The following is a 27,651-nucleotide window of genomic DNA, read 5'->3' as shown; positions in this document are numbered from 1 at the left end:
GACATTAACGGGCGTTTCAGTTTTCCAACAAGGGTACCTTTGTTATCTGCGAAGCCCTTTTTTACGCAGTGTAACTGAATTTAGCGACACTTCTACGCTTTAAGCGTCAGTACACACTTGTCTCACAACCTTTCTTTTTTTCTCTGCCACAGATCTTTCCCAGATTCCTGGAGCTTACGGAACGGCTGCGCATGCAGTTTGTCGAGCAGGCTAAGCACAGAAACATTGTCGCCGTTCAGAGGTCAGTCTTCGACACTCATTTACGAAACGTTTATGTAAGTGAACTTAAAGTGAGCATTTTACTTAATCGGACTCGTCAGGTTGGTCATGGCGTGTACAGAATTATTACATGTTTTCAGCAGTATGTGAACATCGGCTCAAGTATTGACGCTACGGAGCTATGACTTGTTTCCACACTCTGCATACCCTAAAGTCTGTTTTCTACAAACTTTGGCAGTCCTCTGCACGCAGGAGAATTTTGTGGGTTACTACCGGCCCTGGTGGTAAATAAATAAATAAAAAGTAAATAAATAAATAAATAAATATACCATCGCCCAAGATGACGCACCAGCGACAGCCGTTAGCTACAGAGGGGCCCTCAAAGAGAACTCGGTCTCGAACACAAATGACGTGAGTTTGCTGGCTTATTGTATTAGATACAGAAATGGTGTGATCCCCACACGTTGCACCAATCGACGAAGGCTTTGTTCAGGAATTTGTTCTTAGGCTCGTTGTCGGCCGTCACATATGCGGCATGGTGTGACTGCATTCGATAAAGGTTATCGGCGGATTGCCTCACAATGGAGGGCTCTATCGATATTCTAAGCACGCGCTTTCATTGATCGTCCTGCACGCGTACCTCCTCCACTAAGCGACATTCCCGCTGGCCTCCGACACTTGCGTCTATCAGTGTTCGAGGTATCCACATTCTTCAAGCGATGTAAGCACTTCCAAATGCCAAAGCATATTTAATGCACGACCGTCATGAAGTCGCGGGACGGTCATCTAGGCAGTGTGACAGAGTGCGAAACACCTCACAGACAGTTGCGTGGTGGTGGTAGTAGTGAGGAAGAATATGATGAGGGCGAGAGGGGAAATAATAACGCGTCGTGAACACCGAATCTCCAGAATTCTGTCAAAACGAAGGTGACACCTGGAAAAGACAAAATCGTATGAGAGACGAGGGCGTGATGTCACAAATCACGTGATTTTTGCGTCGCAATGACAAAATATTTTACTAAATCCAACGTGTTGTCACCCTAAAGCTTGTTTCACCGCACCATTCACAGTTAAGAGGAGGTGTATCCCGTACAGGAATGGTTGTCACTTTTTTTCTGTTGACATAACACATTGCGCGGACTTATCCTGTGAGACCTGCCGTGCCATAACAAACAGTTTTTTGCGCCTCACCTAGTGCCGGTGCTGGGCACGAAAGAGGCGCCCCCCCCCCCCCCTTTCCCATTTAAAGTTTTCCATTCGCATGCCGAGACGCGGCTAATATCGGACGAGACAACTGACTCAGCTTAATATCAAACGTCTAGCGACAATTATTTTTTCTGTCACAAGCATTGCCCTAATATTGGGTGTCTTGGATGTCTGGGCTCAGCACTGCGACCAGGTATCTTGCAATGCCCGTGAAGAAAAGCACAACTTAACAGAACAATCGAAAAGACGCCCACGGAACCTGGAAATTTTGCTTTTTTTTTCAATTTCGAATGATTTCATAATTTGGTTTTGTTTGCTTATTCCTTTCCTCCACCCTTCACCTGCTCTGAAGGACAATCCTGCGTGTGCCACTGCATGAAGGTGGAGAGTTTATTGCGGACGGCAGAAGTGAACTGTTCTCTACAAAAGCTGTCGTCCATTCAGTGACCTATTAAAAATCCTCAGCAGAGCAGAAAGCTGCGCGCACTGTACCACCCAAAGCCGCAGATCTCACATTCATGCACGTAGATCTGTTGGCTGCCTCACAACAAGACAAAACATTCCCCAAAAATCATAACTGAGAAGAAAGGTTACTACCGGTAGTAGAGAGGCCGTGTGTTTGGCGGTGTATACCATTTTGAGTTTCAGTCTATGGAAAAAGACTTGTTCGACAAACGTTATTAGGCACTTATTTTACATTAACATACTGTCATTTTCCATAAGAAAAACCCCCTAAACTAGCTCCTCCAAACGTTTTTATATATTCTGTTTTGTGACGTCACAAATCGCCGAGTGACAATACTCGTAAACCGGTCTTCTGCCTGTGGTCTTTCCGGGATTTTCTAATCAAATGCTTCCGCCCAAATCGCTGTAGCAGAATTATTGGCACCGTGATTTACTGATACAATACAACATATTTCGGTCTTCACACTATCGTTTGAGGGAAAGTGTTGGGACGCACGAATACCGCTTCCGCGAATGTCTTATGTCAGCCGTAATGCCGTATTTTCAATAAAGTACATTGAAATGTAATGACCAACTCCCGGAAATTTGGATTTATTCCCAGCCCCTGCGTTTCTGCGCCCCCCGCTAAAATTCCTTGCATAGGGGAGTATTTTTTTAAAGCGAAAGCTTTCTTCGTGGAAGCGATGGCGTTCGGTCGAAAAACGAATGTATTTTCCCATAGACCGGTTGGTCGAGCGAAAAGCTCTGATAAGATCTCTCGACACACAGCGGGGCGTGAAACTAAGCTTCCATTCTGTCAAAACGGCTACTTGAATATCGCGGAAATGGAATGGTTCTAGATAAGGCAATACACGCATCGATCCCGAAGAAGGAGCAGAATAATATGCCTTTATCTCATAAATCACGTATCGGCATACATTTAGATCGATTCTTACAGGTGTTCATTTAGCGCACGAAAGATCGTCGCATGGGTTCGTTCTTCGCTCGCGATTCGGGTCTTTGAATGTTGGACAATCGACTGGACGCGCTTTAGCAGCGAAGGTTGGACGCATTTCTAGCGAAGGTTTTGACGCCCTTTTGACGCAGTTTTGAAGTGAGGAAGCTTTCGCGCTTCTCTCAACTTTCCTTAAAAAGGTATGGTAAAGTTTTTTTAAAAGTAACCTTCATTGCAAATACAGCCTCGGCTTCCAAAAATCAAACCCGCTAGCTCGAGCGTATACGCTCGAGCTGGCGGGTTTGAGATAGCGGGTTGAGATAGCCTGCCTATATATAGGCAGGCAGCCCGTTATTACGATTCTTGAAAAAAATTCTTGCTTACCAAGAAACCAATGCTGCGTGTCCTAGCAACTAGATTGAGTTTTGACGGAGTGTTTCCGTCAAATGCCGACGCACGTAGAGTGAGATTTTTGTTGGTGCGGAGCGTCCATGACGCTCTGTGGTAGCAGAACTGGTGAAATCGGGGAACTTGATAAAGAGGCAGAATTTGGTGCTGCAGGGTGAACTTGTCGGTATACACAGATCACAGGTGGTTTCAGAAGTGTCCTAAAAACAACAAAAAAGAGAAAGTTCAGAGAGGGGAAATACGCTAAGGAAGAAACATCTGCTTCCTCCCTATGGCCGCCTGAGAGATTATTTAAATCCGGGAAGCTGTGGCTGGGCCCACGTGTGGCGTCGGCTAACACAGCGGGAGGACTAGAACTACATTCCAGAAGTAAAAGCAGAAGCTTTTATGTTTATACACCATTTCGTAATCTCCTGTAAGGACCATTTAGCGCAGACATTTCGCTGCTCTTCCCAGCTATCATACGTGCGCATGAAACGACGCGTTCTATACGGGAGATACAATGACTCGGCGCAAGTCTACGTACCTGGCCCTAACCCATTAGTTGCGGGCTCCTGTGGTGCAGAATTATCGTCAGCACAAGTTTTGCGAGAACACGCACCAAACCCGAATTTGGGATTTTGTTCTCTTTGTTTTTTCAGTTACTTCAGGATTTTCTTTTAATTATTGCCCAGTAGTGGCGCGCACGTCGTCCTGTGACATTTAGTAGTACAAAACATCTCCTTCCCTATAGCTTGTATGCACTTGCGAGGCACACAGGCAACCATGTAAGGGCGCCGTCGCTGGTTACGTGGGGCTCCGCGGGATGGCGGTACTTGTCCGTGCTAAGCGCGTGACGTGTGTTGGATGTTCCGAACTCTTGCCCGCCGAACGCAAAGTAATGCCTCGAGAATCCAATGTGAGTGCGATTAATAACCTATCTGTTGACACCACCGTTTAGAATCGGGTTGAAACGGAGCAGACGACGCACGCCGGTGTTATTGTTTCTTCGGCGTGCGGACGCAGTGGCACAAGCCGCGCCATATCCGGAGCGCATCGGCCATGTTCATAGCCGTTTCCAGTGTTGCCAAGCAAAGCAATTGACAGCGATTTTTTTCAATGAATACCACCTATACGAACACCCTAACAATTAAGCGGACGAGCTTGTATGTTTGCGCATGTACAGATGAGCAAGGAAATAAAAAGAACGCACGAATATCTCACTAGCTCGTCTCAATATAAAGCCACGCCTCTGCCTGGACAACCACCCTGCATCTGATGTTGTTCTTAATTGCAGGCTATTTGAGACCTGTTCCATGGATGGCATGGCAGCGTTTCTGTTCGGCCTCGACCTTCACACCAGCGCCTCTCCAGACCATCCTCTTGTCACGTGCTGCAACGGCTTCTTCAGTGCCAAGAGCGGCTGGAAGGTCGTCATGCTCTGTGAGCATAAAGCTTTGATCTCGTAGCATTTCATAAGGATCACTTCGTCACTCCTTAGGCGCTTGAGTGAGAGCTTCCAAGCTTGTATAAGGGGGACAAGGACAGTTTCCTGCACTACTGCTGTAAATAACCGTGCGAGAAACGCTAGCGGAACTCTCTGGGGCAGACACGCTTCTTTGCAGGATTATCGCCTCCAAATTAATTGACTTGCCCACCTAAACCATTGTAGGGCACCCACATGGACTGGATTCAGTATGACTCCCTCATACTCTTCATCAGGAACTGTCATTTTATGTCCGCGGAAGAACTAAGCTGCCTCCTGTGGTCTACATTACGTCACATCTTTTAACATCCCGATGTGTTTGTTCGGCTGAGCATTGTATAATTTTTGTGCTAGCAACTAATTTTTTAATCTCACCCCAGCTTCTTGTCTTGGCCTTCTGACTATATTATGACCAATGACCACGACAGCTCAAATTTTGTGCCCGTAGCTATCGCAGTTCATTTATATCTTAAGTGCGGTTCTTCATTCTATTTCTCTGCGCGACGAGCGATGCCATACTATCCAGAAGAACGTAAAGAATAAAAATAAAAGTAAAAAATTGTTTCGGAGCGTTTAGAAAATTACCTTTTAGCTCCTCACCTTATAATTTTATTGCACGTTTGGAACAAATTTCGAGTTGCAGTCGAGTTCAGGTAATGTGGAGTTGATCGCTTGGACCCCTAATCTTGCACATCATGCAGTGAGCACAATTAGGACAAGAAGCGCGTGATATCGGGTTCGCCGCCAATACGAAGTATACTTAAAGATTTCCTCAGCGAGGTTCACGATATTGCAAATGGTTATCATTCCGCAGTGGCGGTATATTCTTAAGTTCACGCTGTTGTATTTACAATAGGTTGGGAACCCCGACTTCATTAACACCAGACAAAAGCAATAAAAAGACACAAGCGACAGGTGTTCCCGTCTTTCTAGGTTTAACATATACCGGTTGATCAAAGTTAAGTCGACAGGTTTTTTTTAAATACTAGGCGCTTAGATATACTGCGAAGCTTAATTGCCGATCGCATGATAACTCATGCAAGACCGCGAAGACTGGCGCAAAGGTCCAGCCCTTTTTCTGTGTTTCGATAGTGGTTCCAAGTACTGCAGATTCCGATAACGCCAGCCAACACTGAAAGGGTGCCAGTTATCACTTTTGCCTATGCCTCCACCCCGTTGTCCAACTAAGCACCGAACACAGGAGGCACTTCACAAAAGGGAGGAGCTTTGTGCCGGACCTCACTGTCTTGCACGCGTAATCATGCAAACGGCAATTAAACTTCGCAGTTCAATACATTGGAGCAAGGATGCGCTAAAATAATTCTGCCAAATAAAACTGCGCAGAAACACAATTGCGTCTAACTTTTGAATACAAACATGCCTACTTACTGCAGCCACTAAAAACTTAATTATTCTTTTTTAGGGTATTAAGCCACCGAAATCAAGAATCACCACCTCAATCTGTGTCCCCCTGGGCGCATAACCTCCCTGTAGAGGAAGTATTCACGAATATCTAAGCGCCGAATTTTCAAAAAAACCTGTAGACTTAACTTTGATCACCCTGTATATGTATTTCAAGTTGCTTATGAATTGCTTAGAACGGTGAATGAGTAACTTGTTTTGCAAGCATTGAGGATACCTTTTTGATACGGAGCGCCTCAGCAGATTCAGTTTCACCGTCAACTTTGTCCTGCTGAGTGAACCGGCAAATGACCTTCGAAAAGTTATTAACATAATAGACCTTATATACTGGTAGTGGTAAAGATAACTATGCAGGAAAACACTCAAGTTACGCCATACAGTACGACCGGAAAGAAAGTCGTTTTGCGTGGGTCTTGAAAAATCGAAATCTTGAAAACCCAGTAGCAACCGAAATACGGAAAGACAAACCGTGCGATGGATTACAGTGGGCTGGTTGCACTACGGAAAGCACTTCCGCCGTATAATACACGATCTATTTCCTCTACTACATGTCTCCAATCATTACAAACTTCCGTATTTATAAACAGTCGAAACAGCACCTCAGGAAGCCCTTCCCCAAAAAAATCCATCACAAGAAACCATGTAAAGAACGGTGTAAGGTCTCATGTTAAATGGGTGAGTGAGCAAGCGAAGATAGAGGTTACTCTGGTAGAAATGGAGAAAACAGTTGTGTTGTGCACGCCATGGCGATGCGCACGAAACCGAGGGTCACAGAAAGTCAGGGCAGACGCAAGCATAGGAATGAATAATGTAAGAGGGAAATATAAGAAAATGTTCGAGGGAGGAATGGATCTGACCAACGGCGGAAAGAGGGTGGAAGTCGTACAACAACGTATATCGTGAACAATGACTCCTACCAAACCATTTTTTCCCCTTAACGAGGCTGTGATGTCATTAAAACGGCCGAATTCGATACATTGTTCTGTTGACGTGCGTCTGCAAAGCAATTATTGCATAGTGTAGTGCCAGTACGAATGAAGTGACATAATGCTGGTTTTGCTTTGCGAGATGATAGGGCATAATTTAGGTCTTCAGGTGTCTCAAAGCAGCAGCAAAGCGTACTGTAAAAACGTTCATTTATTTAAGTAGATTACAGTGTTGATCAATATACTTCTCCTAGCCGCACGTGCTACACACTAACACGGAAAATTCCACAATCATGAAGACGGCCGCCACCGGTTGCCTTGCAATCCTTGCAATCCAATCCAAGCTTTCAGTTGCGAAGGCAGTCAGTCCTCTGCTACTAATAAGGCGGGACTATCACGCCGAGATGTAAACAAAGAACGAAAGACCATTTAAACTTAGGCGCGCATTGTAAAACAACGACGGAAGCAGTGCAGCTAGATATGGGCTGGGATTAGTTTTAAGTTGAAGTAGCTCGGAGTGAAATGTGTTCTAATGAGAGGTTGAGAACAATGGACCGCTTAAGTGGACACCTTAATTTCTTAGGTACGTTTACATGAAAATCCTGGACATGGAGTTGCGAAGAAAGACTAAAATCATGGCGGTATGAAAAAATGCAAAGAACAGCAAACACGCAAAGACTGCGAGGATAACCAAAAAAGGGCCAAGAGAAATGACCAACTGGAGGGAAAAAGTGGAATCGAACATGTCGGTAGAAATGTGCAGTGCACGAAAACTTGATATCAGAAAGGAAAAGCTCTACGATAACTCCAAGAGTAGTAGGGCTGTTCTTTTCGGGCCTAGAGCACGTTGCATTACGAGGAGCTTCGTATGGGAGCATATTATGGCACATTATGCCACGTGTGCCACATTATGAAAAAACGTTATGCCAAAATATTACGCCACATTATGCCACATTATGCCACATTATGCCACATTATGCCACATTATGCCACAACGTATTCTAAAACATTATGCCAGAACATTATACCACATTATGCCGTATTATGCCAAATATTATGTCACGTGGGTTATGTTGGGAAAAGCCAAAACGCTTCAGCAATTTTTTTGCTGGGATGGGACGTTATCCGCCCAAGTTTATATCATCAAAATATTCGCCTTCCCAAGCCCTAGGGTATAAAACAGACTAAATGAAGATTGAAATTTTAGTTGGAGAAAGGCAAAACGAGGATTATTATAGCGTTTAACAGCTACCACCCGGTACTAACCAAGTTTAACTTGAGCCTGCCGCTCAAAGAATAAGCACAACATATAGCAGCACTACAGCATAAGTAGTACAGCATTAAGTCCTTTGATGGGGTGGAACAAATCGTCACCCCGATAAAAATGAAATGTCATAATAAATCAATCAATCGCGTGAAATTCCTTGCGCCACAAATCGGAAATGAGAAAACTGCGTCCACGGAGCTTGCCGAGCATTTTTGAGAAAAAAAAATTCTAGAACACTTATGATCCTCGTATTAGTTGCATGTAAATCGTACCATACGCATCCATCGGCGAATGTCAGGAGGAAGGCCTCGTCGGTGTCTTGTAGCCCACATGGGTCGGGCTTGTGCGTGGAGAAGTCCATAGGAGACATCTCAACCTCGCCTCCACGGCAGGAGCATGAGATATGGGTAGCCCAAAAAGAAACTGCAGAGCTAGACGTTCACGTCGTTCCAAAAGAGGGCGTTAGTAAAACGCCCACGCGCACGCACGTCATGCAGAAAGACGCGCCATAATTCGAAATGATCTTGCGGAAAACACAAGCCTAGTGGCGGCATCCGGTGAACGTATTTCAAATGAAGTTCAACCTGGCGGCAAATTAAGGCGGACGTCATGGGCAACGTCATTGCAGCGGATGGTAAAAAACAATCCGTGGGCCGAAGAATTCATATAGGGACGGAATACACAACGCAGCTGTTTCGGTTTCATTGGGTTGAACACATTCAACAACAGCCTGATTTATCGGGGCGCAGTACAAAAGAGTGCGGGAAACTGCTGCGTCTTTCCGGGCGGCGGTGTCACGTGATTGGCTACGGGAACGGCTGTGTCGCGTACAGAGAGAGAGAGCGAGAGAGATCTTTAATGTAGTTTGGCGATGTTAGCCAGGCTAAAATGCCTAACTTGCTACGCCAGTTGATGGCGTGATGAAGATGATGGCGATGATGTTGGAGAACTTGATGCGCACACAGACGTTGAGTTATTTACAGAGGCTGTATAGACCTGTGTGTTTCAGGTACTCTATCAGAGCTTTTGTAGCCCATAAAGCACGTGTGGGACATGCCCACGGTCCTAAAACGTCCTTTAGTTGAATGTCTACGCACACACACACGCAAAACTGCTGCGTCTTGCCGTGCGACGGTGTCCACGTGACTGCCTATGGAGCGGCTGTGCTGCGTTCAACACCACACTCACTGCCCCTCCTCGCGTTTCCGCTGTTGCCGCACCGACCGTTCTCATATTCTCCGCGCCTCGGCTGCTTGCTGCGCCGCATGCTCTCTGCTTACCGGGATGTAATGAAGAATCGCATGAGCGGAAAAGGACGCGTCTACACATCCGTCTCCGGCTGCGAAAACCGTTTTGGCTGCGGCAAGAACCCCCGGGGTGGCCGCTCCCACGCCCCTCCAAGCTGCTAGATATTTTTCCACGCCGCATTGGAAACGGCTTGCTCGGGGCACATGTGTCTGCCCCTAAATGCTCCCGGAAGCATTCTGTTCTCGGACCTTTCCCGCCTGTGTCCCCCCGGGAATACATGTGGGGGGTGCATCAAATGGCTTTGCTGTAAAACTGATACCACAGGCGCTACAACAATTAGGAGCACAATATTTTGGTAGGGGTGCCACATTCGTAATGATGAATAGACTGGTTACTGGGGCGGGAAATTCGCTTGTCATGTTGGGATACCATCGAGAAGCTTTGTCTGGAGCGTTACACCTTTGATTTTTATTAGGTTCCTGTCGAAGCAAAAGCGCTCGTCAGTCATTGCACTCAGAGGAACGCGCATTTTTGTATTCAAATGAAGACTATGTCAGCTAGCGAATTAATATACAGGGCAACTGAGGGTTCTCTTTTTTTACTAAGCGGACGGGATATAAATTTACTAGCGTATTGCATGGAATCCAGAACAGGCATCACGTGATTTACATTCAGTCTATTTAAACACTAAGAACATGTGAACTATATACCGTAATGTACTTGATATTTCATGGTAGTTTTCTGTAATAGAGACACTACGAAAAGCCCTGTGAGCACGTCAGCTATTTCTTTAAAAATGAAAAGCTTCAGAACTGCATCCCGATACGTTATACTAAGGTCAACTTCACAGCGTTGATGTATTCGAAGAACTGGCGTCACGAAACTGCAAATCTATCTTTCTTTCTCTTTTTCTATCTTCTCATTTTTCCCAGATTCCCAAAATTTTAAAACAGCCTCTAAACGTGCACCGCTATTCCCTAGACGTTATCTTAATCGACTTGGGGGTTATCGATATCTTTTGCCCTGCATTTAAAATAATTTCAAAAGCGCGCTGTTGTAGCCGAAGAGAGAAAGCCCAAACTTTAGTTGCTGCACACTGTGCGCGCCCTGAATGCATGATTGAATGTACGATAAAGAAATACTGCATCTCCGTGTGCTTCAGAATAATATATAAGCTTATATATATATATATAAATATATATATATATATATAAATATATATATATATATAAATATATATATATATATATATATATATATATATATATATATATATATATATATATATATATATATATATATATATATATATATATATAAACTGATGACCGGATAGCACAAAAAAAACAGTTTACTCCTGGCTTTAAAAAAAGTGCTTCTTACTTGTTTCAATTGTTTCTTTTTCCAGATTTGATGTCTAAAGTTTTCAAAATGCTGCCTATTGAATTCCCGAGCAAGTACGGCTCTCAGCAAGTCATGAAATTCGTCGAAGTGATGGTCGAGAAGCGACTGCGCTCTAAAGAGGTAATAGTAGCTCACCGAGAATTATGTATGGAAAATAAATTGAACTCCACCGCTGTTCCAGCTGAAAGAACCACGCATAAGATCGAGTCGTTGTGCCTTGAAGGGAAGTTTCGGCTCAGTCATATCTGCTGTTGAATAAGCTCGGGAGTTGTTTTCTTTTCAAAAAACAGAAAAAGGATTTAAAAGATCAAGTTTCAACAGCAGAGCTGCTCAAGCTTGTACTTTCGCCGTACGGCGTTGCCAGAAAACAAAAACAAAGAAAAAATACTGAGCGCACGTGAGCGTGTGGCTCGTGAGGAGAACCACGTGAAGAGCTCGCAAAAAACAAGAAAAATACCGAGTGCACGTGAGCCTGCGCCTCGTGAGGAGCACCCAGCGTTGGCCAGCTCGACCTTCGAGAACACTGTGCATTCCTGTCGCGGCGTGATCTATCGCGTGATCTTTTCTATCGCCGGTTCAAGTGCGTTCGCGCCTGAAGTGGGCAGCACAGACGCCGAGTTCACGCTACAGACACCGAGTTCTCGAAGCCGGTTTCCGCGGGTTCTAGCGCGAGCTAACGCGGTCCACTTTGGGAGAGATGTGAAAGCCTGTGGACGAAACGATCCGGACCTGCCAGTCATGGAGAATTTTCAGCGGGAAGTTCGGAAATTCATGTGAGGTGAACAGTCGGGTCGCCGACGAAGGGAGCAGGTTCGCCAGCGCTCTTCTGTTTCTCTAGCCTTGCACCACAAGTGAAAGCTGGGCCATTTTTTTTTAATGCACCAAACGTATACACACAGCGAGCTGCTAGTAGCGACAGAAGGTTCCGGCAGCGAATAATGCGGCAACGAAAAGAACTCGGGTTGCCTCCACCCGGCGGTCCATTGCAAATATCAATGGTTTCATCAACCTTTTAAAGAGGGTGCGCTTTTCAGTCGAAGCAAGTGCGACGTTTTAACTTAGCTCTCCGCAGTATATATGGCCCGTCGACAGAACACCATTTGTGCGCTTATCGCAAAAAATAAATATGCTTGTCACAAAAAAAACTCACAAGATATTTAGGGTACTCGGTTTCTAGTAAATGCTTAGTAGCCCGTTTCGCTTGCGCTAAATTTGCTGCGGCGGCGAGTATTGCATAAGCCATTTTGACATCACAACCAATCTCAGTCGCAGTTCGACGGCGCGAAGAATATAAAGCCGAAGTATTGGACCTGGACAAGAAATTTAGAATTTGAGACTGGGTGGGAATCCAACCGATAGCCTGTATGATGCCACTGCGGCTTTTTATCTCACATGATACTCACTACAGTACAAGGTGGTAATAGAGGTGTTGATATTTTCAGCAGTTATTTACAACTATGTACGCATACGAATGGTCTGTATGTACGAACAAAACTACAAAAACAACAATAATGCACACATGGCTAAAATGAGGGCCACAACGAACATCTATTCAGCTTAGAGTACCAGTATTAATGGCAGTCATTTAGGCCATAGAAGGTTTTGAGATTATGATCATTCTACAAAAGTGGATACGGAAGAAACTTGTTTATCCATCATACGCGTGTTCCGTGAGCTATGCGAGGCGATTCAAAAAATGACCACATGGAACATCAACGTATCCGATTGATACAAAATACCTAAAATTACGCTGTGTCAAATCAACGTCCTTCTTATTAGTTTTTTGTAAGACACCCCAGAACAGCATGGTATCTGGAATTCCTGCAATTTACGAAATAGTGTTCAAGTATTTTCGAGTACGTGCACAGGCGACAGTTTACCGAGTGTACGAAAACATTTCTTTCGCGTAGCCACCTCGCAACGGGCAATGCTTCGCTGGGAAGTTACGAGACGAAAGTTTTTTGTCGATGATAAATGGGGCATTTTATGGACACACGAGGGAACGCCTTCTCCGGGCCGATCTGAATAAAAAGCTCTATACAGCTAGTGGTACTGGGAAAACTATGAAAAAAAAAAGACGTAGCGAAGTTTCACCCAAGATTCTTTTAGCACATATTCAAGGGAGAAGCTAACCAAGAAAAACAGTATTAAAGTGTACACTTCATGCATACCCCCCCCCCCCCCAAGAAAAAAAAAACAGATTGTGAGAAACAGACTGTGGTACCACAAGATAAGGCAAGAAAACGATGAGGTTGACTTGCAAGAACGTGCGAATAACAAGGTGGATGAAAGAAAGTAGAAATCCGAAACTATTTGCCCTGCAAAGATGGGTTAACTCTTTCGTAACCGCGGGAAAATTAACCGATTTTTAGGGGTGCAAGAAAACATTTTCTTGCTAAAAAAATTGGTTAAACACTAATTACAGGAACACAAAACGCAGATTATTTAACTGCCTTTCCAACAACACTAGATTTCTCAATGTTTTCATACATCATAGATGCGAAAAAATATCAAAATCAAAATTTTAGTCAAGTTGTCGAAGAAAATGATGAAAAAGGAGTTGTGTATAAGAAACGAGCGGTAGTAGAGAATAATTATAATATACGTATTGTAAGGGAACATTTCGAAAACACGCCCTAGAAAAAATGTCGACTTACACGGAACAGTTTGTCGGGCTCCATGGAAGATAACAACGCAAGCGCAATGAAAACTGGCATCACATGCACCAATTTCATCGCCAAAAACACGTTAAAAGCACGAGCTCAGCCACATATTTGCAAATTATGCGCTGCAAAGTCCTTGGGATAACGACAAGGGCCGTCACTGCATGCGCTCCAGCGAAGAACGAGCGCGGTGACAATAAGAGTTCAGGAGGACGCCAGGATATTTGAGAGGCACACAATATTGTGGGGTGCCGGCATACTCAGTAACAGTTGATGTGAGTTCTTATCAGCCAAGAGAGCGAGCGAGCGAGCGAGCGAGCGAGAGAGAGAGAGAGAGAGAGAGAGAGAGAGAGAGAGAGAGAGAACTCTTTAATGTGGACAGGAGAGGACAGCTCTGTGGCAGTGCTTGCTACGCCATTTGGGGATGATTAAAATGCAGTGAGGTGGATTTGAAAGATTAGGAGACTAAACTAAACACATACTAAAACTAAACACATACTAAAAAATTCACCCGATTAGACGCAAGAAACAAAACTCTCAATAAACTTGCATAGAAAGGTTAACCACATGGTACCGAGGAAGCACAGCACGCCAAACCAACAAAAACGGTAAAGAAACGTTTATGAAGACGCGAACACGTACACATGTGGTCACGCGCACAGTTCAAGAGTTCCAAATTTTTCTCTAGTCCAGAGTCCGGAAATAGACGCAGCAAACGTTTTTTTTTTTTCCTAAAGATGAGTCATTATTGTTGGACCAGGGTCCAAGAAGGTGCCACAACTGAAGCCTAGCTCCACGTCGTACACAAGGCAGGCAGGTAGCCGCTGTTGCTCGCGCAGAGGCAAATCGCGGGCACATACACAAGTGTTCGGCAGTCTCGCGCTCAGCACGCGTGTGGCACAGTGGTGAATACTCCGAATCCATGTTGAACTTTAAGCTTCGGTGTGCGCCACATTGAGGCGCGGTCGATGCATTACTCCTTCAGGCCCTTCGTTCCGGAGGGGTGGAAAACAGAGTTTACAGAGAGAGTCAACGGCATGCAGAGGTGGATATCCGCTGTGAGGGTCCTGCCACTTCGTCATTCGCTCATTTCATCCAGTTGTAGAGATAAGGGCACAACTATCCTTGCGAGAGAAATAAAGCTGTCGTGTTGCGTAGCGAGTGGCCGGCGCTGGAAGCTGTATCAGACCTTCTATTCCCCAGTGACCGGGCAGCGTTTGAAGCACAATGTGATGGCTGGCGCGATCTGCCGCTGTGTGTGTTTCATTGGTTTCAACTAAACACTCGCCACTGCGGCATCACGGCTTTCGAAAAATGAAAAGGGACGCAGTGGAAGCGTAGTGAAATTAGACTTTAAAAACGTCGACAGCCGGTACACGCAGTTCGTCGTACAATCAATTTGACGTGGTTAGGCTAAATATAAAGGTAGCCACAGGTTGATGCTAAATACAGAAAGAACTACAAACCCATTTAAGTGGACTGGCCTGTAACGATTACCGCTATTGCTGGAAGCCCCTGTCAGTTTCACTGACTCCCATTTGGCTGCGACGTCAACATAATCATCCACAACTCTCATACGTCGAGTTAAGGGGATCTGCCAGAAGCGATGACAGCTGTCCTTAAAATCTCGTGGCCGATTCACCAATTCCCGTTTGGCTACGTCGTCAACATCAAACAAAATTCTCACAAAGCCACTCAGCAAGGGCAGTGACGACGCCAGCTACCATCAAAGGTTCATCGCCGATTCACGGATAAGCATTGGCTGTGACGTCAACGTATACGCACTCGGATTAGCACCTGGCGCCGTTCAATAGAGCATTAATGCTTTCGCATGTACAACACACAGAAGTGCTTACGTGTGCTCGGACCTTCTACTTTAGTTTTTGTTCGTCCCTTGCTTTCTGAGCCGCAATTAAAAGTAAAGTTAAATGTACAACTGTAGGCTTAGTGCGAATATTTTCATATCAAGGTGTCATTCACGCAGATTACACTAACCAAATGCAAGGTAAATTTTCCCATTTTGAGCTCGAGCGACAGGTTCTGACTACCGTATTTTCCTTACTTTTTTTTTCTTTCAGAGGTACAATGACGTCCTTCAATTCTGTTTGGACACTGTAAGAGAGGTGAATAAAAACAGCGACAACAAGCTAACAGGTAGGAAAATTCCCGATCGCCAACATTGTCATTACAATTTTTTTCGAACTAAGTACAAGCGTGTGCAGTGATTTGCATGAAGTACCAATGACAGTACCGAGTTGGCACAAAACACCGTGTCAGCACTATAGCTTCATTCCAAAATTGCAGCTCCCACGTCGCCCTTTTCTTTACTGACATGTTCGCTGGAAACGGTCAAACACCCTTTCCCACACAGTTACTTTCGTCAGCCGTGGGCTTTAGGAATGAGTAACTGAGCTTTGATGGGGCTTTTTTATGTGGTTACGTAGATCAGATATGAAGTCGAGCATTAGCCAGTTAAAAAAAACACGACATGTTCCCTGAGAAATTGATTTCAGTCGTTTCAAATGCGCTATCGCAAATGAACGGTACCTTCTATTTTTGTTCACTCCAAAATTTAAACCAAGCTGTTTTTGCCCAAAGCCATACACCTGAATTTATTTATATTTATTGAAAAATATAGCTGGCCAGACGAACATAAGAGGAAATAAGAATGTACAACCACATATGCTGCGTTGCTAGACGGAAACAGGTGTAGCAAACGAATACAATACACAGAAACTCGAGCAGTTTTATTAATACATCAGAACAGGGATATATATATTTCATGTAGCTTATACGATTTCACAAGCGCGGATGTGCAGTGACATGTGTCCATTTTATCGATAAATGCGTTCAAAACAGGATGTGGATCGCGGAGTAATAATACCCAGGTAATATCAAATGGCACATATGGCGATAAACTTCATCTATAAAGCATCCTTTTTTTTCACTTCGCTTAGTTTCAACGGGCGACTGTGGGACTTATGAGCAGAAAACACAGCTGTATCACTCGATATATGGTACCGGACAATAATAAAATCGTCTATGTTTGTCTTATTGAACAACATATAACTGTACTTGCCAACGATGAGCCTTTGCAAAATAATATAGCCTTTTCCTATATACGCTTGCTACGTACTTAAATATCCTGTATGTTTGGTCTCTTGATAGAAAAGATTGGTGCTTCAAAAAAAGATGTGTTCGTTTTCATGTCATTTCCTCAGTTTCGCCACACGGCCAGAGCACAAATATTTCATGTAAGCAACGCATGCTTCGGGTTTAATAAAAAGGTCCCAGCATTGTTGCATGTGTTCTGTATAAAAGCTCACTTAAAAAACTGCAACCTGTTGAAATTGAAGAGACTCAATTCGGAATTTTTCCCGCTTGATTTGTGCGGAAGTCACTCCATTAAAAACGGAAAGAGTACTGGTTTTTAGACTCGCTGGTGAGAAATTTTGGAAGCAGATACTTAACAGTTTCTAACGCACAGATCACCAACGTGTTTTTTTTTAAGTTAAAAACACTTGCGAAAGAGGCCCGTTGGTGATTTAACGTTTATTTTAATTTATGGAGAAATACTCCTTTTGAACAAACAAGGAAGTTAACAATTCCGACCCCTACGCAGACAAGGACTAGAGAAAAGTGCACGACAAGCAAGGGCTGAATTCACGTAGAAGTTGGCCCATTTCCCGCGGCAGATTTTAACGTGGAGTTGTACTTACCATACCACCGGGTTCCAGGTTTGAAAGCTTTAAGAAAAATCTGGGACCAGGTTTTGTAATATATACGGTAACCTCGAATGTCTCAAGGGAAAAAGAATTCAGACCAAATGCTTTGTTGTCTTGTCGCAAGGCTTATAGTGAATGATGGACACCATAAACATCTTTCTATGCGCACTTTTGTCGCTTGGTTCTCTTCCGTCGTCCAAAAATCTTGAATGCCTCAAATGTGAAATGAATATTATGCTAAAGTCAGCAGCGGCTAGTCGCAAGCTTGGAGCCCAGTCAACAACAAGTACCTGCAACAACAACAAGTACCTTGGAGTCAACAACAAGTGCCTGCATACACTACAACCGAAACAACCGAAGTCATTGGCACATTTGGGAGCCCATATTTCGCCCTAGCTATTCCCACAGTTACGCATTTGCCCCGTCTTTTTCCTCTATTACAGAGTCTGAAATGAAGGATGTGGCGGCAGAAATCATGGTGTTCTTCATCGCTGGCAGTGACGGCGTCGCGATATCGCTCACGTTCTCAGCTTACAACCTCGCAATGCATCCGGAGTACCAGGACAAGCTCGTCGAGGAGATTAATGAAGCCGTGAAAAAGGTGCGCATTCCTCGACACAAGTTTCAGCGCGTTAAAATAGTTCGTATGAATAGGCGAAGAGAATACAGGGTGGTCAAAATTAAGTCTACAGGTTTTTTTTTTAATTAGACGCCTAGATTTGCGTGAAGACCACCTCTACAGCGAGGTTATGCGCCCAGGGGGACACATAATTACTTGGTAATTATTGAATTCGGTAGCTAATTAACTAAAATTGAATAATTAACTTTTCAGTGGCTGCGTAAGCACGCATGTTTGTATTGAAAAATGAGACGCAATCGTGTTTCCACGCAGTTTCATCTGGCAGAATTCTTCTAGTGCATCCGTACTTCGAGATATCGAACAGCAAAGTTTAATTGCCGTTCGCATGATTACGCATGCTAGACAGGCGAGAACGGCGCAAAGCTCCTCTCTTTTTTTTCTGTGTTTCGATAGCGGTTCCGAGTACTGCAGATTGCGATAACGCCACCCAAGACTGAAAGGGTGCCAGTTACCACTTTTTCCAATGCCTCAACCTCGTTCACAGTAGGAACGTCACAAAAGGGAGGAGCTTTGCCCCGGTCTTCGCTGTCTAGCATGCGTAATCATGCGGACGGCAATTAAACTTCGCAGTTCGATATCTCTGAGTACGGATGCGCTAGAAGAATTGTGCCAAATGAAACGGCGTAGAAACACGGTTCCGTCAAACTTTTCAATACGAACATTACTGCTTACTGCAGCCACTAAAAAGTGAATTATTCAATTTTAGTTAATTAAGCCGCTGACATCAATAACCACCTAATTATGTGTCCCCTGGGCACATAACCTCATGGTAGAGGTGCTCTTCATGTAAATCTAAGTGCATCGTTTTTAAAAAACCTGTCGACTTAATTTTGATCACCCTGTATATTGTTAATGATCAAAAGGTAAAAGTGCGCCTACTGTGTTCATCCGCAATACGTTGCAGTGCATGGCTTTAACTTGCCATTAAGTTAAACTGGGAAATTTACAAAGTACCGGTTACAGAGAAAAGCTTTCCATTTGCGTCACGGAAAGGATGTTATGTACCCTGGGACACTGAAGTGGATTTGTCAAGAGAGTGGCTCAAATGAACACACTTTCCATCGTTTATCCGGTTGATAAGTCGGTAATTGTTTTATAAAGCCCGAAAGAAGAAAAACTACTATGCGCGGTCTGTGGCGGACGCACCAACTAAAGGCTGTGACGACGGGAGGAGGTACACCATGATTGGACGATGTCCAAGATTAGCATTCAAACAAGTTTCGGTTTCGGTTCTGCAAAACAACACCCTTGACATCCGCCGTTATTGTTGGATGGGCATTCTCGATATCTCAATAATTGTCATACCACGCTTCTGCCATGTTGTTGGCTGTAAAATGGCTAAGATAAGCCTCCCAGGACGGCTTGGAATCGTAGCATTCACTAGCCGAGGCCTACGCAGTGCATGAACGCTCTCCGCGTCGCCGCAGACGCTCAAATGCCATGCAATTTTCCCCCATATTTGGAGCTTGCCCCACTCATGCCTGTATCGTAAAAAGCGTGTTCGCACCAAGCCAAGGGTCTGCTGATTCTGGCCTGTGCCCACTGCCCGCAAGAAGTCGGTGTTTATGGCAACAGCACGCCAACGAGAATTCGCTAGCGAGTCAGTGTCACTCTGCGCGTGTTTGCGAACTCGCTCGTGGAGCAGTGAATGTTATGGCACAAAAATGGTGAACTCAGCATAGGAAACATCGGCCAAAAATGAAAAAAAAAATAAACTTATAACAAAGAAAAGGAGGTATCCTCGGGGTTTCGATTTTGCGACTTGCAACAGTAACATACCTAGCGGCCAAGACCAATTGGCCACGGGCCAGCGCTGCCGGCAGTGAAAATATAAGATATATACTGTATAACCAGTTTACACTTTTATTTAGTTTTAGCATTTCAAGCAGCTTCGATGACTATTTGTTGCATAGTGCTCGTGCAGTAATCGTGCCCCAAATTTCTACAATATCTCACGTCTAGCAATTGCATTTCTTACACGGAAAAGCATTCGCAGATGTGTGGTCGTGCTGCTGACCAGTGTGCTTGTTCACCCAGCGCAAAAAAGTGCTTTCCGCTACATAGTTTCACGCTGTACGGTAAAAGTTTCAGTGAATTTTATTTCCTTAGTACCTATATTGACTTCGCTGACTCTTCTGCCGCCTTCAAGTGGCCTATAGATTTTTCCCACCATACCAGTGTCGCATGTGCGCTTGTGCAGCGCTTGTGTGGAGCGACCTAGACTTGGAGCTTGATACAGTGTAAAAACTAACAAAGTAAAGAAAGGCACATTCTTCCATCCACAAACGTGTCGTGGCTTAGTTTCAACTGAGCGAACGAATTGCGACGACCCGTCGGCGGCCAGCGGACTAAACGCTGAGCCGACTGACTCTGTCGGCGAGCCGTGCAGTAGCGCCGTCAAGCCGTGTTATTTCCGTCTGGCGTCACACAAAAACGCCAAGGAAAATGAGCGAGGATGCAGAGAGGAGGACAGCATTTTCGAATTGATTTTTCTACTAAATAAATTCGCGTAACCGCACTCAGAGTGGCCGAAACATGGCCTATGGTCTCCGGACTATTATTTGCGGTGTTAATCGCGCGCAATGTTTACAAATCACTTCAGTGTTCCTTTAAAGGAGCCATGAAGAGAATATACAACTTCGTTTAGTTTGAAAGAACTAGGATTCAGTATCTCAGTCAGCTTCATTACAGCCACAAAAGATGTTTCTTAACGAAAAAAAAGCAAGAAGTATTTAAAAACTTTCAAATTTTGCGCCACAGTGACGTGTTATGAGCAAGAATGACGTCATACGGGCCAACAATAAAACAATTTTCAGTGCGTTAACTGCACGTTAGCATTCAATTGATGCGGTCAAATGGAACTAGATGCCCCATTACAGACGTACAGTCATTTGTTGTCGCGACAGGTCAGTTTGGCGGCCCCAAATCGCATAAACAAGGTTCCGTGACGTCATAGAAAAGTTGCGGGAAATTGGCTAGGGGGTCGCGACTGCTTCACACGTTTTCTTTAATATCTCCGTTATTTGTTCGAAGATTGCGATGATATTGGTATCATTGTTATCGGGACTAAGCAGTCTTTCTAATAAACCCAACTTGTATTTTGTCTTCATGGCTCCTTTAAGGCTGGGGTTCTTGGGAAAAGACTGATGGTTATGGCAACATTAAACACGTTACGGTCATTGGGCCTTTTTGATGATTCCAAGCGATTTTGGGACCGAAAGCTAAAATGAGAAAATCCGCCCGTCGCGGTAGCAGGCGGTTAAGTGGTCTCGTTGCTGAGCCCAGGGATGCGGGTTCGAATCCGGCTGTGCCATGTTGGCTGCTTTTCGGGTAGAAGCAAAAAAGCGAAATCGCCCGTGTGTTGTGATTCCGGAGCACGATAAAGATCCCCAGGGGGTCAAAATTAATCCGGAGCCATCCAGTGCAGCCCATGGCGTTTTCAACCCCGAAAATGAAAATTATAAAATGCAGGAATTGCAGCTTTCGGAGGGGCTATAGGTTTAGGGCATTATTACTTTCTGCTATCACATGAAGCTTGCGTTGATGAATTATAAATGCAATTTAAATTTTCTCTCGTTCATTTTCCAGAACGGTATGACATATGAAGCCATAAACAGCATGCCGCTGCTAGAGGCCGTCGTAAAAGAGTCTCTTCGTATGTACACACCAGACTCGTTGTAAGTACGTTTTGATGCTGGTAACGCCCACTGTTCTTCTATTAAATAAGAGGTTACATCGTTCATGCTCCCACTCCCAGCAAAAGCGATGTCATCGAGAACTCTCATTATGAGTTATTTGCCAACAACCGTGCTTTCTAATCATAGCGCATTTATAGTATCCTGTTGAGATCAGTACGTGTTTGCTGCGATGTGTTTTAACGCATGTCTGTGATTTTCAAAGAGAATAACGAGCACGCTATTCTGCATTTATTGCCTGTAGCTTGAGCTGCGCCGTCTTTAAAGGGACCCTGCAACACTTTTTTCAACTTTTTTTGACATCTTAAATGATCGCAGGACGTATAGTCAACCAACACATCACTACTTATGCAGGGGGGTCGCAAAGCACCTCAGCCACAAACTGCTTTGCCCATCGGCTAACTTTGAAACTTGCTGAAAAGATTTTTCTCTTCCTCGCTCTTGTCGTCCTTCGACCACTAGAATTGCGTCATTACAACGGTGCAGCGGCTATTAGCCGGCTTTCCTTCAGTTGCAGCAATGAAAGCATTCGATAGCCACTTTAAAAAAGTCACAAAAGCAAATTGGAAACGGAAAGCATATCTGCTGCGACGAGAAAATCACGCAGTGCTGCCCCGTGCTGGCGACAAGTATAGCTTTCGCAGTGCTACCAGACGCTAAGGAGAGAGTGGAAGCGTTTATCGAAAGTGTTGCCGAGTCCATTTAAAAAGGAACACTGCACTGCATGCTGGATTCCTGTACTCTAGAAAAAAAAAACGGACGTTCGAAACAGGCCGTCGGTGCTAGCTTTGCTTGATCATCAGGACAAGGACAGGTTATAAATACAAAAATCGTTCAAAAATCGTTGACCCCATTAAAATGCTCAGAAGTATCGATGAATAATGCGCTCTAAAAGTCAAGCAATGCAGTAGAGTCTGAAACCTTTATGATATTATCTTTCCAGATTTTACAGCTAAACATCCGATGCTTATTGATTTATGCACTTTTCCCAGCGTGGGAAAGGCGTTCTTGATATATTGTGGACACTCGCTGTCATCCACTGGCTTTGCACATCGCGGAATAACACCGACTTTTGTCACCTTTCATCAAAATTCGCAGTGATAAAATATGTTATCCTTCCACAGCCTGACGAGGCGTTGTAACAAGGAAACGACCTTGTATGGAATAGACTTCAAGCCCGGAATGTGCATCGAGTTGCCTCTAACCGGCGTACATTACAACCCAGACTTTTTTCCGGAACCCTACGCTTTCAAGCCGGAAAGGTACTGTGCGGCACATGGCGTTCATTATCAAAATTCCTATGAGCAGTATTACTGCCATGCAACCATGCATACGCACGTAGGTCACTAATGAAAAAATAATATATGAATTAATTTTCTAACTGCAGCGGAAAAAGTACATGATGACCTGTATAAGCTACTGAATGGCAGATGTGTGTAATCATGTACGCCTAAAGGCTAAAATTATGGCAATTTCACATGTGCTTATCTGTTTCTAGTGAGCTTACCCCTCATCGGAAGGCTATACGGGTTGAATAGCATTCAATTGCTAATTAGTGTGGGGTAGTAGAATACTGTGCATCCATCTGGCCGAATGGCCGCAGAAATGGACCGTTTCCCAATAGCGTAGCCCTCTTGCGGCGGACGCCCGAACCACGCTTGAGGGATCACGGCCGGACTGGAGCAGCGGCGAGCGCGCACGAAACTGCGCGCCCGCCGCTCCTCCAGCCCGGCCGTGGAGGGATCACGGCCTCCGCGATCGGCTGCCGGCGGCGCGATTATAGAAGAACACGCCCCTTTTTCTTTTTTTTTTTTCCCGCCTGCTCTGCGCATTTGAGGAAACGGTCCCGGGCGCCACGCATCGTTTTGGTGGCAGATAGATTTTTCAATGGCAGCCGTAGCGCGTGCCTGTCGGCCGCTTTCAGGGCTCAGAAAACGGAGCAGCACTTCGCTGGCTCGCCTTTCGCAACTGGCAATTCCAATATGGCGTAGTTTTGTTTACATTTTGACCCTCAATAATGACGGATCGGTCGCTGGGAGCGAGAGTAGCACATGCGCAGAGCGCTACTGGAAAGCAGTCCATCTCCAACTCGGACGCTCTAGTGTATATAGGAGCGGTAGTTGAAGTTGTCCCTCTGGGTATATTACCGCAAAACTTCAGTTGCTGCGGGCGACTTTTTATTGTTATGGTTTCTCCAACGTGAAAAATCCATTTAAAAACACAGAGGTATCTTAGGGAGACTGTCAGTCCTCGTAAAGCAAGGTCCCGTGTATCCCGAAGAACAGGACGCGGTCAGTCTGCCTATATACCTGTGAATGGCGCATTTCTTCCCGTGAACCCCGATACTCTTTCTTTTCAAACACAAAATTAGTCAGTCATGCCTTGTCGAGATGAGTTATTACTCGTCTCTTTTACCTCTCGCGTTGACTGGAAAATGTGCCTGTAAATTCTACAGTAATTTCTTTGTCTTCTCGCATCAGCACGCGGAAACAACACTTCTAGGTTGTTCAAACCAGGCCCAGCAAAGAGTTGCTCCTGCAGCCTCTTGTTTCGCGCCCCGCAGGTTTTTGCCCGAAATGAAAGACTTGCTCAAGCCTTACTCGTTCCTGGCATTCGGTGCTGGACCCCGAAACTGCATCGGTCTACGAGTGGCTCTTGTTCAGGCCAAGACGATGCTTGCCTGCATCCTCCGAGACGTGCGTTTCGAGATGTGTGACGAAACGGCGGTAAGTGACGACCATAACCGGCGAGGATGTGCGAGGCGCAAATTAAACTACCCGAAAAAAGTAATTTGCAAAGAACTAAAAACTAGATAGAATGGGCAGTAAGCACGGGTTATAAACACTGGTTTTGCACAGCGGTGATATTTGCTGCGTGCAGTACCTGCGGTACGGAGTTTAACAGTTTCGTGGTTCTCTTACATCGTCGATAATTCCTAATGCCCTCTAAAACCGGCCTCCACAATTGGCCGCTGCCTCGCCACAATTCAAAATTGTGAGATGGCTCAGGTATGAACAACGGTCGCGGGTTCTATTCCAGGCCACGGCGGTCGTTTTTCTGATGGAGGCGAAAAGAAATGCTCGCGTGTACGAGATTTCAGCGCACGTTAAAGATCGCCAGGTAGTCAAAATTAATCCGGAGCCCTCCACTACGGCGCGCCTCATCGCCTGCGTTGCGTCGGCGCGTTAAACCCTACAATCAATCAATGAAGCAATAAACAACCGAGAGAAACGGTGCTTCGAATACAGTTTTGGCCGCAGCTAATTTGACTACATCGTCCGAAACTTGCGTAGCAAAGTTATAATTATAATTACATTTTGCCTTGATTCATTGGTATTTCGTTGGAATAAAATTATTCGCGATTTTTGTGCTGGGTGGTGCGCCTGAAAGTGCACAAACTTTTTGGTCGTTTCGTTATTTTTCGCATTAAATCTAATCTTACCACCCTAGCAACCGACACCTTCGTGTACACGGAATCGTGTACGGAGTTGCCAGGGCGCAACCAAGCGCACCTCTCAACGGGAGCGCTGGCCCAGTGCAAGCTCTGGCCCTCCTCCCCAGCGCCGCTTTTGCCCTTTCCCTCACCTCTCAGACTGACCGCCCTTTGTCAGAACCCCCATCCGGTTATGGTGTGTCCGTTTCCCGCAACGCGCTCCGATTTTCTGCACCTCACAACGCGACCTTGAAACATAGATTTCCAAGGCTTTCGTCTTGCAATCCGCGTTGGGTAACCTTTTTTGCGAAAATGTATTCAGACCACTTTTGAACGTAAAATGTTCAAACGAAACCCTCACCACGTTTTACATCTTTGAGGCCCATTGGACCCTTGTATATTAGCCTGAGCAATCGCGTTGCACTTTTGAACCTAAAGTGTTCAAACGAACTCCTCACCAAGTTTTACATCTTTGAAGCCGATTGGACCCTTGTATATTAGCCTGAGCAATCGCGTTGCACTTTTGAACCTAAAATGTTCAAACGAACTCCTCACCAAGTTTTACATCTTTGAAGCCGATTGGACCCTTGTATATTAACCTGAGCAATCGCGTTGCACTTTTGAACCTAAAATGTTCAAACGAAATCCTCACCAAGTTTTACATCTTTGAAGCCGATTGGACCCTTGTATATTAATTAGCCTGAGCAATCGCGTTGAAGGTGGAAGCGTGACACCTCAAAGTATGGGAGGGAATTGTGAGGAAGGTGGTAAGGAGGGCGACAGTGAGTGAAACAGCATATTGTTAACCTAAGGAAATGTAAAACGTTTCCCCGGTAAGCATATCAATGTGCCCATCAACTGACATAACTTTTTTCTTGTCGTTTCTAGGTTCCTGTTAAGTTTGTTCCAAGGCGCCTGCTCCTTGAACCGACTACAGAAGTGAAGCTTCGCGTCGTTCCGCGCTGTTGACAACGAAGGAACATTGCTGCTCGTTCCCAGGGTGCTTCGTACAATTAATAAAAAGAACCTTGGCAAAGTTGTCGACATTGCGTGCATTTTCCTGTAAGAAGCCCCGAAAGGCATGTGAACAGCGTGACTAAAATATGTAAGGCGGAACCTTACACAAGTAGAAAACTTTCGAAGAGAAGCTGGTAATTAAGTGTAAAAAAATGGTGGCCATCTCACCTTACGAAAGTGGAGGTCCAGCGAAGCTGTCGTAAACCACTACGAATTGTAATGGAGGAGGGTATGAAATGTTCATCTTGTCTCGCCGGGCTTGTCGCTTGCGTTCGCCTGGTGTCACTAGACAAGGGTACAGAGTGTCGGCGCTCTTTCCTCCTATTTTTCCGTGCCGCCGCCATGATCATTGGCCGGTTCGCATTAAGTGACCTTTGTTTACACTACGACGGTTTATGGGTGACGCCATTTTGTTGTTTATGCATGTTGTTCGGTCAACTCTGGTGGGCTCAGCTTGTCCTCCCTGCTCTGCGGCTGCGCGCGACTGACGTTGTTCCGAATGCGAATCGAAGATAGCGCGTGTAAGAGCATTTCAGCAGCAGATCTGTGACCAAAGATGCCGTTTCGCTGCGTCTTCGGTAGTGTTGTTAACAAAATGAACCGGTCGAAGTTAACGGCGAGGCGCGGCAGTCTCGCAACACTGATAAACGCCAAAATGGCCGCCACTGCTGACTTGCGTTCCTCAGTGGCGGTACTCTAATACCTTATCTACTGACGCTACCCTCGGCATCTATGACGACAAATGCTGCAGACCCTGCCTAGCCTGACACATGCGCTCTGTGTCTTCGGCAAGAACTGTTTCATTTAGTGACACTAGTCCTGTATAGCCTTCAAAGATAATATGCTAACATTATTTTTACCAGGAACACATGGTAGGGGGTCCCATTATTCACAGGCGCCTTATAATCCATAATGCGGTTTCGGTGCTTGTTTTGTGCTTTTCTTGGCGAATTCTGAGTTCTATGCTGTTTGCCTGATGCATGCGCTCGGCGTCTTAGGCCTTGGCGCCTTGACGTTTTTGCCCACGGAGGTGAAACCTTTGAGGGATAGAGGTATACAGCTTTGATGTAAGAAACGTTATCGAAACTGAAACTTGTGGCGAGCGCACTGAGGTGTAAAAAATTTCAGGGCCTTGCAAACACTGGTCGCGTATATGCTCGCTTTGCAGCAAATTTCGCCGGACGGCGAGAGGCTTCTGCCGCCCCTTTCACATTAATGCCTCTCTTCTCCTTCCACCTCCCATCTCTCCCGCTGTGCCCCTCCTGTTCCCGGCCTACCGTAATAAATACAATGACGGTTTGCTGAATTCAATTCCCTTTTCCCGCGTCGCACTGCTGCCGCGCCACCGCCTTTGTCGTTTTGTTGTTGCGAGCCACTAAGGGCCCTGTGGCCTTAGTGAGCCACGAGCCCGAGGCGCCAGCGCGAGTGATTTTTCTATTATGGTGTTAAAATAATGTTTTACCGCGTTTTCTATTGTGTCCTAAAATTACGTCCGTGGCGGCTTTTAGTTAAAA

At 45.1% G+C, this 27,651-nt stretch overlaps 1 protein-coding gene across 1 annotated transcript in view; it reads left to right on the top strand.

Moving 5' to 3' along the window:
* LOC144145859 (cytochrome P450 3A41-like) overlaps positions 1-26,164 on the top strand; it is a 33,421-nt gene extending 7,257 nt beyond the window's left edge. Inside the window, exons 6-14 of the mRNA XM_077677664.1 lie at positions 153-241; positions 4,509-4,654; positions 10,969-11,084; positions 15,706-15,781; positions 17,796-17,953; positions 21,581-21,669; positions 22,812-22,949; positions 24,251-24,413; positions 26,009-26,164. Of these exons, the coding sequence (XP_077533790.1) occupies positions 153-241; positions 4,509-4,654; positions 10,969-11,084; positions 15,706-15,781; positions 17,796-17,953; positions 21,581-21,669; positions 22,812-22,949; positions 24,251-24,413; positions 26,009-26,089 (1,056 nt within the window). The 3' untranslated portion in view covers positions 26,090-26,164. The remainder of the gene's footprint in view (positions 1-152; positions 242-4,508; positions 4,655-10,968; positions 11,085-15,705; positions 15,782-17,795; positions 17,954-21,580; positions 21,670-22,811; positions 22,950-24,250; positions 24,414-26,008) is intronic.
* Positions 26,165-27,651: the final 1,487 nt, after the last annotated feature.

This window comes from Haemaphysalis longicornis, unplaced genomic scaffold, assembly GCF_048455015.1.
Source record: "Haemaphysalis longicornis isolate Haplotype H1 unplaced genomic scaffold, Haemaphysalis longicornis Haplotype H1 scaffold_7, whole genome shotgun sequence".
Classification (NCBI taxonomy): domain Eukaryota; kingdom Metazoa; phylum Arthropoda; class Arachnida; order Ixodida; family Ixodidae; genus Haemaphysalis; species Haemaphysalis longicornis.
Note: the sequence above shows the minus strand (reverse complement) of the source record. Positions and strands in the feature narration are given on the sequence as shown.